This window comes from Pocillopora verrucosa, chromosome 3 (genome assembly GCF_036669915.1).
Source record: "Pocillopora verrucosa isolate sample1 chromosome 3, ASM3666991v2, whole genome shotgun sequence".
In the NCBI taxonomy this organism is placed as follows: Eukaryota; Metazoa; Cnidaria; class Anthozoa; order Scleractinia; family Pocilloporidae; genus Pocillopora; species Pocillopora verrucosa.
The window spans coordinates 373,955-394,486 of NC_089314.1; the positions used below are offsets into that span (position 1 = coordinate 373,955).

General features: G+C 38.0%; 3 protein-coding genes across 4 annotated transcripts in view; all 3 read right to left on the reverse strand.

The window, feature by feature from the left end:
• Positions 1-12,439, reverse strand: part of LOC131769673 (neuronal pentraxin-2-like) — a 33,916-nt gene extending 21,477 nt beyond the window's left edge. The window contains exons 1-4 of one of the 2 annotated variants that reach the window (XM_059085417.2): positions 12,087-12,434; positions 11,133-11,355; positions 10,881-11,011; positions 10,411-10,729 (exon numbers count right to left, since the gene is read on the reverse strand). In XM_059085417.2, the coding sequence (XP_058941400.2) occupies positions 10,479-10,729; positions 10,881-11,011; positions 11,133-11,355; positions 12,087-12,402 (921 nt within the window). In that variant the 5' untranslated portion in view covers positions 12,403-12,434 and the 3' untranslated portion in view covers positions 10,411-10,478. Of the gene's footprint in view, positions 1-10,410; positions 10,730-10,880; positions 11,012-11,132; positions 11,356-12,086 lie in introns of those variants that run through there. The other variant, XM_066163875.1, reaches the window with a different exon arrangement.
• Positions 372-14,270, reverse strand: LOC136279766 (uncharacterized). Its single transcript, XM_066163872.1, has 9 exons — positions 14,166-14,270; positions 8,175-8,347; positions 5,406-5,549; positions 5,007-5,150; positions 3,958-4,122; positions 3,524-3,703; positions 2,648-2,873; positions 1,953-2,083; positions 372-1,685 (listed from the first exon to the last, which is right to left on the reverse strand). The coding sequence occupies exons 2-9, from the start codon at positions 8,344-8,346 to the stop codon at positions 1,429-1,431; spliced, it is 1,419 nt and encodes a 472-aa protein (XP_066019969.1). The 5' UTR covers position 8,347; positions 14,166-14,270; the 3' UTR covers positions 372-1,428.
• A 3,466-nt stretch (positions 14,271-17,736) lies between these two features.
• On the reverse strand, positions 17,737-20,496 carry LOC136279878 (neuronal pentraxin-1-like). The gene is made up of 4 exons (XM_066164277.1): positions 19,987-20,496; positions 19,034-19,256; positions 18,781-18,911; positions 17,737-18,057 (listed from the first exon to the last, which is right to left on the reverse strand). The coding sequence occupies exons 1-4, from the start codon at positions 20,435-20,437 to the stop codon at positions 17,807-17,809; spliced, it is 1,056 nt and encodes a 351-aa protein (XP_066020374.1). The 5' UTR covers positions 20,438-20,496; the 3' UTR covers positions 17,737-17,806.
• Positions 20,497-20,532: the final 36 nt, after the last annotated feature.

A 20,532-nucleotide genomic window follows, 5' to 3' on the forward strand; every position in this document is an offset into this window, starting at 1 on the left:
TACTTTATAGAGAGAAGTTAATAAAAGTTGATCACATCGCGTGATGAAGGCTGTGTCTTCGATTAGCATTAGAAGTGACTACATCATGAGGGCATAATTAGTTGCGAAACGTTTTACTATGAGACAGTGGCGGTTATAGCTTACTGGAAAGGACTAAGGGCGAGAATGTTTCCCAGGTAGCTTTGAAAATTATGGAGACACTGGCTCGGTGAGATCACCGGCTCAAAATTCAATTCAAAAAGAAGTCCACCGATGTAAGCTGGTGCCAGCGCTTCTCGGGTTGTGTACGTGATGAAAGGATGAAAAAGATGTCCAGGTTTGCTTCTGTGTGGCCGTGGGCGGGCATTTATTTAGTACCACAAAAAATAGGGGACACGTACACCAAGATATATTGATGTTTACAAAAAAAAACAGGAAAAGTGAATAAAAATTTGATTTAAAACATTTCTCAGTATAACAGCGTCTTCATGGCTCTTTACAAAAAAACAGGAAAAATGAATAAAAACTTGATTTAAAACATTTCTATAACAGCGTCTTCATGGCTCTTTAAGGCTGGAAATACAGGTTGTTACCGATTTTATCTTCGGAGAATGTTACCAGTCGCAACTCGTGACTCGCGACTACTGGTCAAACTCACGACACGTTATTGGTGATAGCATGAAACACATTTACTCTTCGAAAACAACATCTCTCTTGGTTTGGACTTGGATATTAGTTGAGAGAGAAACGAAAAACAGACGGGCTAAAAAATTGGCAAGCAACTTGGCGCATGTCGGTTGCGGTTAACCATGGTTGTTAGGGATACAGCAATAGAAAGAGAGCGCTCTTTCGCATGCCATTTTTTGCACACTCTATTCTTTTTCCCGTGGAAAAATTTTTCGCTCTCCTGTTCGTCTCCACCAACTGAATGCCTGGAACTTGACGAAAAAAGGATTATAAAGGGCAAAAGTAGCAAATAAAAAAAGAAAAAAGAGGAAAAAGGAACAAAAAAGGAAATAATTATAAAAGAGGTACTACCTCAAAGTTTCAACCCTTTCAACTTATTTTTTCTTGTGTTAATCGACCTAGAAATTTTGTTTTTGAAAAGCTGCCTTAACGTTAACGGCCCGGCTGTATTTTCCATTCATATTCATTAATATTTTCATACGTCTTACAGAATCTCAGGGTAACTTATTTCCCAGAGCGGAAAGATAATTCTTCACGCGGCAAATTAGTAACGCAAACTTGCAAAATGATAAGAGAAATTTTAAGAACGGAAACGACATTTCTATAACATTTAGGAAGTTTCACAGTGAAAAAGAAGGGTGCTTAACACTTAGTGCCATCATTTTTACGGTTGTTTTGAACTTTAAAATTAAACTTAATGAAACAAGCCTAAAACTAACTAAATACGATTAAAATTTCAACTTCAGTAAAGCATTACGCATTTTAATTTAAGCAAGAAGGCTGAACTATCTGCACTGAGCCCATTCGGTGATATTTGAAGTCGCTCCACTGAAACAAATTTCCCGTCCCTGTCAAGCACGACTTGGACATGCGCCTGATTTCTTGGTCTGAAATCACGTGATTCCAGATATTGACATATGCCATTTCACCAATGAAACTTTGATATTCTTCAAAGCCTCCTCCCAATTTGTCTTGATCCTGTCCAAGTACAAGGTGTCCACCTCCGCGGATCAATCGGCCTGTAATTAAAAGCAAGAATATGTCTCCATTCCTTCGCTAGTCGTGCTTTTAAACCAATTCGTGGAAAAGTAGTTATTGTTTTTTTGTTGTTGTTAGCTTTTTTAAAGGTGTTTTAGTAATACAAGAGCAAACGATTTAAATAAAGTTGTAGTAAGCAAAACGTTTAATCTGCAAATTTTCACATTTTTTTTGAAAATACTCGACTTGCCTGACCGTAAAATTTTTTGAATTAGTTTGATGTTCGATATTTTCTGAGTACAAATTACCTTTTGCTAATCCTCTACCACTAGCCCCCAATGAACCATCCTTGAACAATTTCCACGATCCAGCAGTATTCTCCCATGCGAAGCAAATGTGATGCCACTTTCCATCGTTGGCAGATACATTGGTGGGACTACTATAATGAACATTGAAAGGATTCAAAGTCTTTCCTTAATAATCCATTTTGAAAAGGTTGAACGATCGATAAAGTAGTTGAAGATTATTGGTGTGATAGATTTTGAGTCTGGTGCGATAATTATTGAACCTGTATCCCTCTTCTATCTCTTTCTGCACGTAGAGAGGTGAAATGCTAAAATATCATCAAGCTCTGTCTGCAAGGCACTTGATGCCATTTTCATGAGATGTTTTATTGTTGACTTCCCATGATTCTAAAACTTTCGGGTTGCTGGTGATGCGTCTTCATATCAAGATATAGATAAATTTGAGAAAGAAAAACGCACAACGCCGATTGTTTTTAAGTCAACCATCGGCTCTGTCCAATAGTGCTTTATTTTATGGATAACAAGTGTGAGGAAATAACATTCAGGGCTCCGCTATTAGGATTAGCTAAATATGGTTCACTAAATAGCTATGACAACATTTACTATTGCTGATTCATGATTTAAATAATACAAAGCGGGCTCTGCACATCATGTGCAGTTTATCGTTCCTATTCCTCAATAAAAGTGTATTCTCGTACCTCCAAACTGATCGTAAGCTGAACACAAAATCTCTGGGCCTTAATAAGAGCAGTTCGTTATCTTCTCCACTCACAGCATAGCTAAGAAGTGTTCCTCTGTTTCCTGTAGCATTAGTCTTTATCCACATACAAACTGTCACAGCTGTAAGGCTTGGCATTCTATGCGTGATGATTACGTAATCATTTTCACTCTTATATGGAAATAACAAAGAGTAGTTTGGGCTGACTGAAATCAAACGAAAGGATATTTAGTGAGGAAATGGAGTTTTTAGAAGTTATAACCATCGTAACGGAATATTCTACCCACGAGAAAAGTCTAGAATTCATCTTAGCAAGAATGACTGGTAACTTATATCTCAGAATCAAGAATATTCCCTGTTACATACAACATCCCGAGTGATTTTAAGACTTCAACGACGCTTCTATTAAGTGATGAAACACCCACAAATTGTATACACGATCTAAAACGCGACTCGTACTTTCTCAGTGACCCTGCAATACGTAACGGATATTTTCGGAAGCATCCCCACAACGTCCGAAAAACCAACAAATTGATTATTGCGTTTCGACATTTACTGACTAAAGTTAGATACACACAAACGAGATTAGGGATTCCGGATTCCAGAGGTTTGCAGGTACATCAACGGAAAACTGACTTAACATAAACGAGCGATGATGTAAAAAAATCAAATGCCGGAACATCATCAATCTACAAACCACACTATTGACTGGGACTTTGCTCAATGCTTCATCTGCAGCACTAAATACTTTCAATGACATACTTCGTCTCCGATTGTCATTAAGGCTAATAACAAATTTTTCAGGACTAACCTTACCCGAAAGACACTCTAAATAATTATGGAGTGAAACTCTTACTAAATTCACAAGTTGGCTGCACTCCCGTCCATGAACCGTTGACCAGGTAGAGACGCTCTGAGGGTCCATTCAACCAGTAACCACAGTTACAACTGAATGAAATAGACTCCCCCGTGCAGTTTTTCTGACTGTGTGAAAAACCATTCTTCAGGTTTTTCAACAAAGGACAAATTTTCCTGACTGATAGATAGATACATGTAAATACACAGACTCATGAATATAAATATGTCAATATAGATTAAAAAAGAAAAACATAAATCTCTTGAGAAATGTTATAAAGTTTCTCATCTCTGATTGTACCATGATTATTTTTACATCATAATAGTTGATAGGCTAGCTAGGGTGATGCGAGTTTGCATAGGGCGGTAAAGCAAAATCAAGCAATCCTACATTACTTACAACACGAAAGTGAAAATTATTTTAAAGATGCATACTTTGCATGACCAATGCCTTTATCGTTTCAGATGTGTTCTTAAATTGCAAAGAGAGCTCTTCGATTGACTTAATCACGACATCCAGTTTCCTTACGACACTTTTGTTAAACGAGTGAGGACTTGTGTACCACGCCTCGATTGTTTTGTTAATTAGAGCCAGTCTTCCTGAAGAAATTGAAAGACATAAACAAAGATCTTAAAATCTTTCAATAATAAATGCGTGGGACAAAAAAACATATTGGTTCATGGTGTGATTTCGAAATGTCAGAAAAGAAAGTTTTTCAAACAAATTTCGATTCTTACGCACTGAACCAAAATGAATTTCACAGAGAGATTACCGCTGTTTCCGAGTACTATTTCCAAGTTACGCTGCCCTGCGTGATTGTAATTTTCACATAATTTACATAGTGGTTTTAAAGGTTATCTGCGTAAGGAAAAAATATCTGAGATTTCCCAAACAATGGGATTTTGACATGCAAGTATATTTAAATGAAATTAAATCGAACTGTCAAATAAATCTTTTACACTTTTGAAAGTCTACTTTCAGGACATAATATTGAATTTCTCGAGAGGTTCCCCACGTGTGTTGATAGAGTGTTTGTGTGGAGAACATTCAAAGAAGTGAAGCCAAAGATCACCAAGCCACTCGCAAGCAAGGGTTGGATGCGATCGGATTGTGTTACATTACATCCTTGAACATGCGTTAGATGCGTAATGTCCACTTGCGTATTGGTAAAATTTTTGCTCTTGAAATTGGCGTTTTACATCGTTTTTACGCGGCCTTACGCGGCAACCGCCAGCCATTCTTCGTGGCTGACCTCTTGATGCAGGTTTAACTGTGTAGGAAAATGATGTCATAAGGGAGGATTGGTGACTCAACGTCAACAGCCACAAGTAGGAGAAATGTTCATTATTGAGTCAGACTTGTTTTTTGTTTTGCATCTCCTTGGTTGAGAGAGAGGCCCAAGTTTCCTTCATAGATCAATCATTAGCCGCATTGAAGCAAAAGCAATACAACCTAAGTTGAAAATCAATGTAAATATACATACCGTTCATTTCCAAAGCAGTCGTCCTTTCAGACATGTTCTTAACATTCACGTTTACTAAATCCAATTTTCGTTCGATATTTGCGTCCAGGGAGTCGAAGCGTTTGGACAAAGCTTCAATGGCTTTGAACATTGAGTCCTGGTTATCTGTAAACAATCGCGACAAAATAAAAGCTAAAATGGCTGATTACACACGTAGGTGGTGCAAAGAAAAATTATGGCACGTTGTGAACATTCGAGCTGCAGCCCAGATCCCCTACCAAATGAAATTCAACCATCGAACCTTTTAGAAAAGGCTTCCGATGGTTTTGTTCATTGTCTTCAGTTTCTTCAAGGACCTTAAGATGAGCAGTGGAAAAAGAGGCCCAATGCACACGCATATATGCGACTTAAAATGCATACCTTGCATTTCCAAAGCAGTTGTCCTCTGAGATGCGTTCTTAACATGGACATTTACTAAATCCAGTTTTCTTCCGATATTTACGTCCAGTGAGTCAAGACGTTTGGACAATGCTTCAAAGGCTTTGTACATTGAGTCCATCTTTTCTGTAGACAATGACAAATAGAAAAGGATTTTTAACGCAAGCGATAACCCATTTAAGTGCCAAGGACAAAGGACAAACTGGGTTTCCTGGTGAGGATTCTAGCCCCTCCTATTGCGGCCCAAATGCTCCAGCAGCTGTAATGCAAACATTAAAGCTCTCTAAATTTTTTTTGTTTAAATCATCAAGTTTTCAAAACAGGTTAACACATTTGACCTAAAACTGACTCTTTTGAAACAAGAAAGGCCGGTTTATCAACTTAGAGCAGGCACATCTATTTAGATGACAAAAACAACCTTCACATTAGCTATGACCTTTTCACAAATCAAAACCTCATTAAAGAAACACCACTACAAGTTCTAAATATACAAACCTTGCATTTCCAAGACCGTTGTTCTTTGAGATGTGTTCGTAACATTAAAATTTACGAGATCCTCTCCAATTTGTTTGTCTTGCCAGTCAAGGCGATTGGACAAAGCTTCAATGGCTTCGTTTATTGAGTCCAGTTTTTTTATGGACAGCAATGATAAATGAAGATGTTAAAAAAACTGATTGTTTACGTATGCGGAACAAGGTTTGTTGAAGTCCTAAATGTAATAAAGTCCTAAATGTAATAACATTTGGTCCTAAATGTAAAAAAGCCCTAAATGTAATAACGTTCGGTCCTAAATGTAATAAAACTCCTATGCAATCGTTTAACTGCGCTAACATTGAGATGTTAAAGTGACAGCTGTTGCACTAAAGAATCCTCTGACCAATGTTCATGGAATATTACGGGCTCACCGATATTAATCAGCGTCTTTTTATTTGCTAAAGACGTAGGTTGAGAAGCATTGGCTACAAAACCTTATACTGATACTGGTGTGCTTTTGGCATCAAATTGACGTACGCAAAAGCAATGAGAACGTTGACCAATAGCTCTCTTTATATCATTGGCTCAGACTCTTGAGTGTGAAAGACTTTGACGATATACCTCTGTCATCAGTGCTGAAGTTAACACTCCATGAACCGAATTACAAGGAAAAGGAAGTCCACCGACTCATACGTTAGACAAATTCTGGGCTCGGAAGGGCATTTTTTGTACTGTCTTCCCTTGCCAGATTTGTACAGGTCTGCATAAAATATATTCATGTGCGTTATTGACCAAGCGTGAGGTCAAAATGGCTGGATATTGGCCGAGTTCTTTTTTATATTTATAAATATATTTTATAATATTTCATTTTTTGTCTTCATCTCTTCTCCCCACCGTGAGGGGAGAAAATGAATAGATAAATAGAAGCACGAAAAAAGAAGGGTCAACAGTTTCCACTTATAGTCATATGGTACATGAACTGATTACTGAGGTGGAGTAAAGCCATAGAGGGCTAGAAATGCAATACTCCAGGTTCAAAATTGAATAAATCAGGATAGTCGTTCTTAAAAATGGACTCAAATGCTTCATTAAAATCAATTAACACTTAATAACATTGATGTGCAAAATTTCAGTAACGCTACTGATAATAATAAATTTCATTTGGATTGACATGTGACACAGCGAAATCATCCAAACTGCTCTAAAACGGTGCATCACTACTCACGATAACATCAACAATAGCATGCTAGTTCATCATCAATTGTAGCCAATTTCTTTTCCAAAAAAACTTAATGATTACGTACCAATCGATTCCATCCTAATGATGTTCCAGCCAAGCACTGGCCCACTTTGGGCTGGAAATGATTTTCTTCAACTCGATCAATAAACCACTTTAAGGACCATACTTCGACTGCTGATATTTCTTATGTCTAACAAGTAAAAAAACGCTGATTGATATCAGCGAGCCCGTAATGTGACATGTATACTGGTCAGCGGTTTTTGGGGTGTAACAGCTGTCACTAACATTTCAATGTGGATGTCCGCCATAACAACAATGCGCTGAAGGAGTTAAATGATTGCATTGGAGACTTATTACATTTAGGACTTTATTACATTTAGGACCAAATGTTTTTACATTTAGGACCAAATGTTTTTACATTTAGGACTTTGTTACATTTAGGACAGTTATTACATTTAGGACTTCAACAAGGTTCTCGGTAATGATTTGGGCCCTTGAGCGAACCAGACGTTTTACTGACTGAAATAAAAGAGCTGAGCCTCACTGAAAAAGTTTAGCATTCTCCACATTTAAAGGCCGGCTCTTTTCTTTACTGAGGCCGCTTTTTCTTGGCAATGGGGGAAGGGGAGAGGGAGTTAGCAGATGCGTTGCATTGACTGATGCATGATAGTTGCGCAAGAACCGCATTAACTGGCGCAGGAATGCCCGAGTGAGTCAAAGAAGAGAAAATGCAGGACATCGGCAAGACGTTTCAAACGCAAGAAGCTTAAAACTCCATTCCACAAGAAGCTGCAAAAGGGCAACTAACGCAACTGTGAACTTCAAATAGCAGTAAGAAATCGTTTTGCAGCATTTTGGTAACTTCCCAGCTTATGCGTTACGAACGAGTGATTCATCAGCCAAACAGATGCTGACCCAAACACTTCTACTGAGAGGGAGGATAAGGTATAATCGCTGAAATAATATGCGCGCAGTACAAGCCAATTTTTTGGTGCCATAACCGCATATAAACGTCTTTCTTCAAACATATGTCTTACCTTTCTGTGCCCCGCATAGCCTTCGTCCTGATACAGACAGCGTAATAAATATCAATAACAGGGCCAGCAAGACAGCCATGGTGAGCAAACAAGCGATCTTCCCGTGTGCAGCTGTTCCCCGCCCCCTTTTAGTCTTCTGTTGCTGATCTTCATCAATAAGCAATGGTTCCATTCTGAAACGCAACGATAAAGAGTAACCTTGGTTTCATCAAAGGTAAGCAATACCAAGAGGAAATACAACTAAAAAGGATTCCTGATCGCAGATTGGTGAAACATTTCAAGTTCTGTAGGTGGTTTTCGCATTTGAAAATGAAAATATTCGGTCTACATTTTTTTTTAAAAATTTCACCATTTGCCGATTCTGTATTCAGGAAGAATCTAAACGACAATCGCAAACAACGTGCATCACTTTCAGAGAGAGTTTTAACCCTTCAGGCCTAACACGAGCAGGCGTTAATTGGATCAAAATCCGAAATTCTCTCAGGTGAATGTCGCCAAAACTTCCTGACACGCTTGGAGAATTGGTACTGTTTTTCCTGGTGCAGTTGGGGGGGGGGGGCGGCTGTTCACAGGCTAAGGTGTTGCTGTCGATGATTTTTTTTTCTTTTTTCATCTAATCGAAAGTTGATGTGAAACGGAATCAGTTATTCTAAAGGTTGCGTTGTAAAAGATTAACGTATCAAATCACCTACACTGTGCGGCCAAGAGCCCTTTATACTGACACGGCACTCGCCTGCTTTATATTGGTAATACAGAAGTTTGAGTCACGTATCACAGATGATCCAAGTTGGCTAAAAAAAATCTTTATTGGTAAGTCATTCTGCCAAAAACTCTAATGCTGTTGATTACGTTTGATGACAAAGAGCTAGAAAACTGAATGCGACACTAACTTACTGTTTTTGCGAATAGTTCCCTTATTAAGCGTGTTGTTTTGGAGTTACGATGGAATCAAAACATAAAACTACTCCGAATTAAAACAGATAATATATACTTATATACTATATAAAATTAACGTTTTTTAGTGGGGGGAACGCACATGACTGTTACACTCGTAAACAGAAGAGCGAAATCTTTACTCATTACCGCGAACTGCACCTGGCTCAGGAGATGATTTACAAGAATTCGAAACTCCGACTATGCCGAAAATCTGCAAAAATATTCGAAACAGACATTTTAATCTAAGCTCTTTTAGGTCTTTGTTCTTCCTAACAAGCCTACACACGCTAAACGCGATGAGAGGCCCGGCATGGCATTGCAAACGATTTAACCGTCAATCAAGAACAGCAAAGCCAACGCATTTCAATATTTCGCAAATAACGCAAGGAATATTCAAAACCAACCTGAGGTACTGATTCCGGAGTAAAAAGACAAAATAATTACAAGCTTTCACGCGCAAGGTCAAGATTCAACCGCTGATCTTTAGTTCAAAATGGAATTTATCCCCGAGTTCTAGCTGCTGCAGTTGTTTATGTCTTTCATCATCGAACCATTTCGAGAAACCATACCGATATCACGTGATGAATTGGTCCATTCTGGGAAAAAGTTGAATCGCGTGCAGACATGAAAACTGAAATTAATATCTCGACATTTTTGTGTCTAGTGCGTAGTAACCAAGCACCTTGCAAAAGCGGTAAGAGATTGCGTGCCAACAAATGACGTTTGCCTTAACTGTTTTGTGAAGTTTACCGTACGTGTCAAGCTACATGTTTTAACCTCGATACTATTGCTGTCTCTGATGCATGCAAAGATAATGGTGCTTTGTTGCGTGATTAAATTCAAAATCATTGAAGTATCTTACAGAGAATCACAATCTTAGTAATTTCATTTCTATAGCAAAAATTGACCAAGTTATTTGTTATTTTATCCGAGGGAACTCAGCAAACAAGGCCAAATATGGAGTGAGCAATATTTTTATCATGCGATCAGAAGTTTGTTTTTTACAACTTCGCAAGTTTTTAACCAGTGAGAACAAGTATGATATTGAAAAACCGACACGAACATGAAAGGAGACGGTAAAATTGGCAAATTGTTAAAGGCACGAGAAAACACAAGTGTCTAAGGTACGGATGGTTTTAGTTTTACATCTCATCACTTGATAGGAAAACCAAATCAAGACATTTCCGAGTTGTTTTCCACACTCAATTTTAAAATTGCATCGACCGAAAAAGATTGGTCTCAGCATTGGTAGGATGGTCAAGAAAAGATAACGGCACGCATCAGATTATCAACAAAGAGCTGTCAACATTTATCTTTAATGTAACATCCTTCATAATGTTTACAAATCACGTCATGGATGTTTTCACTTCAGCACGATGGCTTAATTATCTTCACTGAGCCCTTGATGTGAGCTTTGAACTCGCGCCACTGAAACACGTTGCCCATCCCTGTCAGGCACGACTTTGACATGCGTGCGATTTCTTGGTCTTTTAGAACGTGATCCCAGATGTTGACACCTGTCATTTCACCGATGAAAGATTGATGGGCTTTAAAACCTCCTCCCTTTGAGTCTTGATCCTGCCCTAGTACCAGGGCTCCATTTGCACGAATCACGTGACCTGTGAGGACATTGACAGGAAATTAAGGAAAAAGATAAATTTACCTGTTAAAAAAGACGCGGTTTAGTCATTTCGGCCTCTTTGTATTAGCAGATGCACTCACTAAACAATTAATACTATTGTACGGACCAATACTAAAAGAGGAATTTACCTGTTTGGAAACTTTTACCAGAAGCGGCAACCGAACCATCTCGAAATAATTTCCATGATCCAGCGGTATTCTCCCATGTGAGGCAGATATGATGCCACTTTCCATCATTGGCGGATACAGAAGTAGAACCACTAAAATTAGCAGCAAAACGCGAGAAGTGCATTTTGAGTATCTTAAAGCTTATAGCAACATTAAATCAAAACAACTATTGTGATTAATAACAGGACAAAACTTCAGATGAAATACTCAAACCTCCTATGGTCGTTGATGAAAACTTCAAAATTTCTATAGTTACACAGGAGAAGTTCGTTGCTTTGTCCAGATACAGCATAGCTCAGGGGTGTTCCTTCATTTCCAGTATCAACGGTTTTTATCCACAGACAAACTGTCACAGCTGACAGGTTTGGCATACCACGTGTGATGATGACGTAATCACTGGTTCCTTTTCGTGGAAATTGCAGAGTGTATCCTGCAACTGAAGAATTACTCAGTTTTTTTAATTTGTCAACGCTGCTTTCGAGACCTCTTTAAAAAATCTCGTCTTTAGATTTAATTGTGGTGCAACTACTGATTTGATGCAAGTTACAAGGGTAGTTCAATAACAAAAGGTTATAGTTCTATAGATTACAGTTAACGTTTTCAGGAGAACTGTCACCTTACACCTTTTTTAAACCATTGGTCGAGCGAGTCTCCGATTACAACAACAGCGTTCCAAGAAATGTTGTCGTTGTTTTTTGTTTTTTTTTATGAGCATACCACGCAACCCCACAAACAAATTTTTTTCAAGCGTGAAAAGCGTAGTATCACAACCCAAGAGGCCGCTGAAAAAAGTGAAACAATTTTTCACGATGCACAAATAATTATAGTTATGAGTGCTGCACAACTTACTGGGTTACTCGCCACGCCAGCGGTTAATATTCGATTACTAGATTTCCACGCAATAACTAACGTAGTTCAGTATAATCTATGAAAAGCTTCGTTTGGTCAAAAATAACTCTGGAAACAAACATCTCTGCAATCTAGACCGTGAGGAACTCAGATAGTGTTCCTTCTTTTGAATCTAAATTCGGAAAATTTGGTAAATGAGAAGCGCACAGGTAATGTATTTTTTTAAAAGGTAATGTTTACAAGTTGTAAGGAGCAGTCCAATACAGTGTAAAGGCATTCAGTAATCTCATCTGTATCAAGAAAGAAAGCTAATCCTACCTTGTTTCTCCAAGTCTGTTAGCGTCAAGTTCATGGCGTGAAGTAAATTGGACAAATCTTCATTCGACTCGCTTAACAACTTTAGTTTGTTTTTAATTTCAGCCAATTCCAGTTTCGTTTCTCGGGCGGAAGACAAAACAACTTCATTATGGTCTCCAGTGATGAAAACTTTGCCATCCGAGACAGTCTTATTCACTCGAGTGGATGAGGAAATGTCAGGTGAAGCCACAAAGATCAGGAGCAGATAAAAACGAATCGATTTAGCAGCGAACATGGCGACAGAAAGAGCTGAGGTCTGCTGATAAGACTGAGTCATCAGGGAAACCAAAGCAATTTTTTATTAAGCACGATGCATGTTGATAAAAGTAAACAAAACAAGTATATTTTTCTGTACGACGATATGTTTGTTTTTTGCGTTTTAGAAGATATTATTGATACAGTTGATTACCGGCCCCATCAGTTGATAAACTGGACTTTTAGTGAGCAAGTAGGAGTGATTTAGACATCATTTATACAGTTGCACTTCAATTTATCGTCTTCCTTTCCCTTTTTTTCCCTTCTCCTTTTTTATTTTATTTTTGTTTTTTCAGTAGCATTTTAGTTGAGTTTTCCAGTTTGACGTTTTCTTTCACATGGTAATTTTTGACGAAAATTGTGTTCAATGTGTACAGAGACGGTTGTCTTCAATTGCATAATTTTGTAGCACTACTTAATACACTACAAGAAGAGAAAAAAAAAGTATAAGTTGCAGGAATTTGTTAAGTGTATACTCTGTTTCTGAAATGCCTTGTTCTGTCGGTATCGGAATTAAGCATTCCTTTCCTGTACGACAAGACGACGCATTAGACAATACAAGACGAGCCATGGTAGGAGCAGTATTGTTGTTATCTTTCTCTCTCACTGTTTCACCTTTGCTAACACATTGATTAAATTACCTTACGAATTGCAAGCAAGTAGTGAAGTAAGGGACGAATAAAAGTCTAAATTTACATTGTGAGCAATTGGGAATAAAGCGAACAACAGCGTAATAGATGTAACTGACAAATTGTGATGCTGATATCTGCAATTCAAATTTACATCTTTGTAGTCTTGGCAATTGTTTCATTGGTTTCAAGCAAATCTGTGTCAACAGACCAGGATGTTGACATTGAGGTTTTCATTCTTGTTCGGATAGTTAAAGCGATTACATGAGCCCATGGCGATCATCGATCAGAAAGGAATTTTTGGAACAAGAAAGCGCCAGGTTATTTTCCAACGTTGTCATCTTTTTCTACAATTTTTCTTCTTTGATGATAAATGACTCCAATTTCAAATGTTCTTAGAAACAAAGGAGTGACATCCAGGACAATTTCCTAAAGCGGACCAACATTTTTGAGCCAACAAGACATATTTTGACATTCCTACCTCAACAAATTCCTTAGTTGTGAAAGCTCCAAATGCATTATTTGAGCTTTCAGTGTGCGCTTTACATTTTTAAAACTAGCTTTCGCATTTCTTTCTCCGATGCTCTGCCGTTAAGCTACAGCCGGAAAATCTATAGTGAACTTATATAGTTCATATGCGACGCATGTCTCGCATACTGCTAGAACCAGCAATATTGAACTGAGCCACGTGCGAGTAAATATACTGAGAAGGGCGGCAAAGTAAAACAAAAAGCCATAGCTCTTTCTACCTTCAACGAACGATCTAAAAATCAAGCAATAGAGGAATTTTTCCGAGTTTATATTGCATTATTTAAACACGCAGGGAGTTGGGACAACTCGAGAAAGTTATGCTAGCCCAAGACGCGGTGAGAACTTTCCAAAGCCTCGAGTGTTTGAATGAGGCCATGCAACTAGGGAAGGAAATCATTGTTTACATATCCTCATCTAAACATCTCGAACGTAGCCATAAGATTGAGTCCACCAACATATCCTTTACTCCAGACTTACTGCTAACTAGTAGGTTTTGATCCCAAGGCGTTTTACATGTTTCGATTAATAATATCGCCTCATACGATATTCACGTTCTTGAGCGTAGGTAATTTGCAGATTTGTTCACCATAACTGCGCATAAACATCCTTCAAACGTATGTCTTACCTTTCTGTGCCCCGGATAGCCTTTGTCCTGATACATACAGCGTCATAAACATCAATAACAGGACCAGCAAGACAGCCATGGTGAGCAAACAAGCGATCTTCCAGCGTGCAGTTGTTACCCACCCCCTGTTAGTCTTCAATAAGCAATGGTTCCATTCTGAAACGTAACGAAAAGGAATAACGTTGGTTTCATTAAACGTGAGCAATACCAAGAGGAAATACAACAAAAAAATATCCTAAACGCAGGTTGGTGAAATATTTCGAGTTCTGTATGTGGTTTTCGCATTTGAAAATGAAAGTATTAAGTCAACGTTTTCTGTTAAAAAATTTCCCTATTTGCCGATTCTATATCCAGGAAGAATTGAAACGACAATTGTAAACGTCGTGCATCACTTTCGCAGAGAGTTTTAACCCTTCAGTCCCAACATAAGCAGAAGTTGATTGGATCAAAAACCGAAATTCTCGACGAGGTGAATGTCGCCAAAACTTCCTGAAAGGTCTGGAGAATTGATATTGTTTTTTCTAGTGCAGGGGAAGGGTGTTCATAGGCTAAGGTGTTGTCGCTGATTTTTTTCTCTTTTTTTCTTCTAACCGAAAGTTGATGTGAAGCGGAATCAGTTACTCTAAATCATGTGTTATAAAACATTAACATATCAAATGATCAACATGATGCGGCCAAGAGCTCTTTATACTGACACAGCACTCGCCAGCTTTATATTGGTAATACAGAAGTTTGAGTCACGTATCACAGACGATCCAAGTTGGCTAAATATTTATTGGCAAGTCATTCCGCCAAAATTCTCTGATGCCGCTGATTGCATTGATTATAACAGAGGTAGACAACTGAATGCGATACTAACATACTGTTTTTGCGAGTAGTTCCCTTATAAAGCGAGTTTTTTTTTTTAGTTACGATGTAAGCAGACATAAAACTGTTCCGAATTAAAACAGATAATACATACTTAGAGTAAAATTAATGCTTTTGGGGGGGGGAGCGCACATAACTGTTACACTCGTAAACAGAGAGGCGAAATTTTTACTCATTACCCCGAACTGCATCTGGCTCAGGAGGTAACTTACAAGACTATTTCTGCACGAGGACCCACCCACTCCCCCTTCCCCAGTTACTAAGACACTGTATATTTTATATTTTCCTTTCGTTTTAACTTTTAGATTTTAGATTCTTTGGGGTCGCGGTTTAATCTCAACTTCATCTTGTAAGCCTAATATTGTAACGCCCCAAATATGAGCGAGAAGTCGTCGCAAATTGTATCCAAATTGTGTCTATCTTTGTTTTACTTCTGTAAAATATTTTACGGAAGTCGTCGTGTTGAAATCTGTGTGTTTTATTCATGCAAAAACCGCTTAATATAGGTGACCGCCTAAAAGAGGTGAAAATTAAACTAATTAAGAGGGCAACATTTTCGGGACTTTGAAAACCGACAACTCAATACAGAGTGGCCGCTTAATGTGATGCCGCTTAATACAGGTTCGACTGTACGTTTTTGTCAGTTATTCAGTAACAAGCAGAACTCTTGTTGCTGTGATTCCCTGTACAAGACTGCTTTTATTAAAATCTGACATTAGTACAGCAGTAAGCATGCAATTTCATCTTGCACTAGACAAACGTACGCAGCGCGGACCTGTTTTGTTTTGTTTTGTTTCTTTTTGTAGTGGCACCTTTTCGAATCGTAGGTCATTTTTAGCACCATTGAATCTACAACATCACTAAAACAAGCCCGAATGAAGCAATGTGTTGTAGAGAAGTATTGCAGCCACAAATATCAAGAAGAGATTAAAACTAAGCGACTCTTTACCGAAGATGGCGGCAGGAAGAAGTCTTCAGTAAGGTAGAGTCATGAAATAAACTTAAGGAACATTTATTGATCACAATGTATTTTGACCTAAACAAGTTTAAAGTTTTTTCAAGACGACGATAAAACATGCTTATGATGTCACACAAAACAGCTATTCCTTTACCAAAGTTGTTTATTAATTATAAAGATTTCAGTGGGCGATCGACCGTAAACTTTCATTTCTTGATTTACTAATTGCACCGAAGAAGGTTTTATCGAAAAAACCTGAATTAACTTTGTTGCCCGTAAATAAGCAGAAATTAATCCTGTATCATTTTTCAGTCAAGAAACCTTCGACTAACCTTTCGGCGAATTTTCCAACATGAAATTTCCTTGTCAATTTAGAGTTGATCACATTAATTTGGGCTTGCAATAAAACCCAATGCTACCATAAATTAAGAATTTAAATTAAAAAACCTCAGTACGGCCTATAGCTTAAACTTGAAGCGTGTTTTGAACCCGTTACAATAGTCACGCTTTGTTCAAATAAATTAGATGGGAACAGAGGCGTTGTGAAATGTCATATTCACTATACTCATGTTCCTATCCTAAAATAGTATTAAAGTATTAGATAATCGATAACCTTTGGGGGCAGCCTCAATATTTCTTAGGAAATAGCCAACATATTCGAGTTCATTTTATAAGATTGTGCCGAACTGTAGCACCTGTAGCGGTTACCTAGAATTGAATAAGTCAGTCTGCACATGTTTATGACTAATACGGTCATTGTTTGTGACACAAAAGGACAAAACATGACGATTTTAGATGTATGAAAAAAAGATTTTTTCAGGTCCTACTTACAACTACTCGTTTCAGTAGTGTTCTTAGCTGCGAGGATCTTCTAATTTCAGGACAAAACATATTTGTGTAATGTATCAAACAGAGAGAAGCCTGCGAACATCCATTAATCCGTCGGATTAGAACTGGTGCAATTATCAGAAGCGCAGGGTTATACGATCGAGCGCAAACCAAACTGACCGCGCGCAATTTAAAGCAGAGTACCGCATCGTAAGCCATGGAATGACCTCAGATATCTTGAACGAGGTCAAGCACAACAGTGTTTACACAAGAAAAAGAGGCTCAGAACATTTGATTAATAGAGCTTCCATAAATGTAATGTCATAAAATATGACTTAACATAGAGCGAATAGCTCTATGTTGAGGCTAATTCATGTTATTAGGGCGACACATTGAAACGTAATGTAGCAGACGTTTCCAGTTCATATTTAAAAAAACAAAAGAACGATTAAAATGTCTTCTGTCCACACTAACAAGGATCACCAGGAGTTACCTTGCGCATGTGCATGATAAGGGTCAAAATTTTAACCTCGATACTATTGCTGTCATTGATGTATGCAACGATAGCAGTGCTTTGGTGCGTGATTAAAATTAAAATCATTGAAATATCTTACAGAGAATTACAGTCTAAATAATCTTATTTTCATAACAAAAAATTGAGCTAGTTATTTATTATTTTATCCAAGGGAGCTTGGCAAAAATGGCCATGGCCATGACAGGGAAAAACTGACACGAACATAAAAGGTGCGGATGGTTTTAGTTTTGCATCTCGTCAGTTGATGGGAAAACCAAATCAAGACATTCCCGAGTTACTTTCCACATTCAATTTTAAAATTGCACCGACCGAAAAAAATTAGTCCCAGCATTGGTAGGATGGTCAAGAAAAGATACGGGCACGCATCAGATTATCAACAAAGACCTGTCAAAATTTATCTTTAATGTAACATCCTTCATAATGTTTACAAATCACGTCATGGATGTTTTCACTTCAGCACGATGGCTTGATTATCTTCACTGAGCCCTTGATGTGAGCTTTGAACTCGCGCCACTGAAACACGTTGCCCACCTCGGTCAGGCACGACTTTGACATGCGTGCGATTTCTTGGTCTTTTATGACGTGATCCCAAATGTTGACACCTGTCATTTCACCGATAAAAGATTGGTGGGCATCAAATTTTCCCCCCTTTGAGTCTTGATCCTGCCCTAGTACCAGGGCTCCATTTGCACGAATCATGTGACCTGTGGGGACATTAACAGGAAATTAAGGAAAAAGATAAATTTACCGGTTAAAAAAGACTGGAAAGTGAGTACATTCTTTCCCTTTTTTCGTTTTCTTAATCAATAATTTACCGAATAAGCGAGTCATGTCGCTCTGTTTGTTCCAACCTCCGCATTACTCTTTGGGAACTACGCACTTTATCCTTAAGTGACTAACATAACGTACACTGTAGCATTTAAGTGATAAATTTTGTAATCGTTTATCAAGTAATTTTACCATCACAGTTACGTGCATTTTTATCAAGTTTTTGCATGTTTTTCAAGTATTTATTTTTTGGCACCAGTGATCATTACCTCTGATATATTTTCCTTTTTTGGCGCCTTTCTCGGTTTCTCTAGTATCCTTAGTCTTCTTTCGCCTTTTCAGCTTCTTACGGTGGTTTTTCTCAGCGTTACTTGCAAACGACATATAGAGCATTCAAGCGGGAACTTTAACTAATCGTTTTTTCTCCGCACAAAGCAGTTTAGTTCACAACGTAATTATTTGCGGTAAGTGTCTATCTAAAAACTACTTTTAAGTCCACGTACACTTCTTCGTAAACTTCGTTTATTTCAATCAATCTTTGAATTTTGTGGAATCCACGCAGTTTCGTCATTTCGGCCTCTTGTATTAAGTGTATTAGCAGTTACACACACTAAACAATTAATACTATTGTACGGACCATTACTAAAAGAAGAATTTACCTGTTTGGAAACTTTTACCAGAAGCGGCAACCGAACCATCTCGAAATAATTTCCATGATCCAGCGGTATTCTCCCATGTGAGGCAGATATGATGCCACTTTCCATCATTGGCGGATACAGAAGTAGAACCCCTAAAATTAGCAGCAAAACGCGAGAAGTGTACTTTGAGTATTTTAAAGCTTACAGCAACATTAAATCAAAATAACTGTTGTGATTTAATAGCAGGACAAAACTACAGATGAAATACTCAAACCTCCCATGGCCGTTGATGTAAAACTCAAGATTTCTATAGTCAATCAGGAGAAGCTCGTTGCTTTGTCCAGATACAGCATAGCTCAGGAGTGTTCCTGCATTTCTAGTATCAGCGGTTTTTATCCACAGACAAACTGTCACAGCTGACAGGTTTGGCATACCACGTGTGATGATGACGTAATCACTGGTTCCTTTTCGTGGAAATTGCAGAGCGTACCCTGCAACTGTAGAATTAATCAGTTTTTTAATTTGTCAACGCTGCTTTCGAGACCTCTTTAAAAAATCTCGTCTTTAGATTTAATTGTGGTGCAACTACTGATTTGATGTAAGTTACAAGGGTAGTTCAATAACAAATGGTTATAGTTCTATAGATTACAGTTAACGTTTTCAGGAGAACTGTCACCTTACACCTTTTTCAAACCATTGGTCGAGCGAGTCTCCGATTACAACAACAGCGTTCCAAGAAATGTTGTCGTTGTTTTTTGTTTTTTTTTTATGAGCATACCACGCAACCCCACAAACAAATTTTTTTCAAGCGTGAAAAGCGTAGTATCACAACCCAAGAGGCCGCTGAAAGAAGTGAAACAATTTTTCACGATGCACAAATAATTATAGTTATGAGTGCTGTACAACTTACTGGGTTACTCGCCACGCCAGCGGTTAATATTCGATTACTAGATTTCCACGCAATAACTAACGTAGTTCAGTATAACCTATGAAAAGCTTCGTTTGGTCAAAAATAACTCTGAAAACAAACATTTCTGCAATCTAGACCGTGAGGAACTCAGAGAGTGTTCCTTCTTTTGAATCTAAATTCGGAAAATTTGGTAAATGAGAAGCGTACAATTACTGTATTTTTTAAAAAGTAATGTTTACAAGTTGTAAGGAGCAGCCCAATACAATGTAAAGGCATTCAGTAATCTGATCTGTATCAAGAAATAAAGCTAATCTTACCGTGTTTCTCCAAGCCTGTTAGCCTCAATTTCATGGCGTGAATCAACTTGAACAAACCTACATTCGACTTTTTCACTAACTCCAGGTTCATTCCAATGCTCTCGATTGTTTTGTTCAGCGCATCAATTTTTCCGGGTATTTCGTCAGAGGGAAAGATTCTTTGGTCCAAAGCTTTCAAATTTCTCGTCAGAACATCATTTCCCTCGCTTAACAACTTTAGTTTGTTTTTAATTTCAGCCAATTCCAGTTTCGTTTCTCGGGCGGAAGACAAAACAACTTCATTATAGTCTCCAGTGATGAAAACTTTGCCATCCGAGACAGTCTTATTCACTCGAGTGGATGAGGAAATGTCAGGTGAAGCCACAAAGATCAGGAGCAGATAAAAACGAATCGATTTAGCAGCGAACATGGCGACAGAAAGAGCTGAGGTCTGCTGATAAGACTGAGTCATCAGGGAAACCAAAGCAATTTTTTATTAAGCACGATGCATGTTGATAAAAGTAAACAAAACAAGTTTATTTTTCTGTACGACGATATGTTTGTTTT

What these genes read in the sequence shown, in the direction of transcription:
- LOC136279766 (XM_066163872.1), bottom strand. Translation starts at nt 8,346, where the DNA reads ATGGAACCATTGCTTATTGATGAAGATCAGCAACAGAAGACTAAAAGG. An exon ending in GACTGCTTTGGAAATGAACG is followed by an intron (nt 4,123 to 5,006) that starts GTATGTATATTT and finishes CAATTTCTTCAG; the next exon opens with GAAGACTGGCTCTAATTAAC. An exon ending in AGCTTACGATCAGTTTGGAG is followed by an intron (nt 2,084 to 2,647) that starts GTACGAGAATAC and finishes TGTTCATTATAG; the next exon opens with TAGTCCCACCAATGTATCTG.
- LOC136279878 (XM_066164277.1), bottom strand. Translation starts at nt 20,437, where the DNA reads ATGACTCAGTCTTATCAGCAGACCTCAGCTCTTTCTGTCGCCATGTTC. An exon ending in AACAGGCTTGGAGAAACACG is followed by an intron (nt 19,257 to 19,986) that starts GTAAGATTAGCT and finishes TTAATTCTACAG; the next exon opens with TTGCAGGGTACGCTCTGCAA. An exon ending in TACATCAACGGCCATGGGAG is followed by an intron (nt 18,912 to 19,033) that starts GTTTGAGTATTT and finishes TGCTAATTTTAG; the next exon opens with GGGTTCTACTTCTGTATCCG.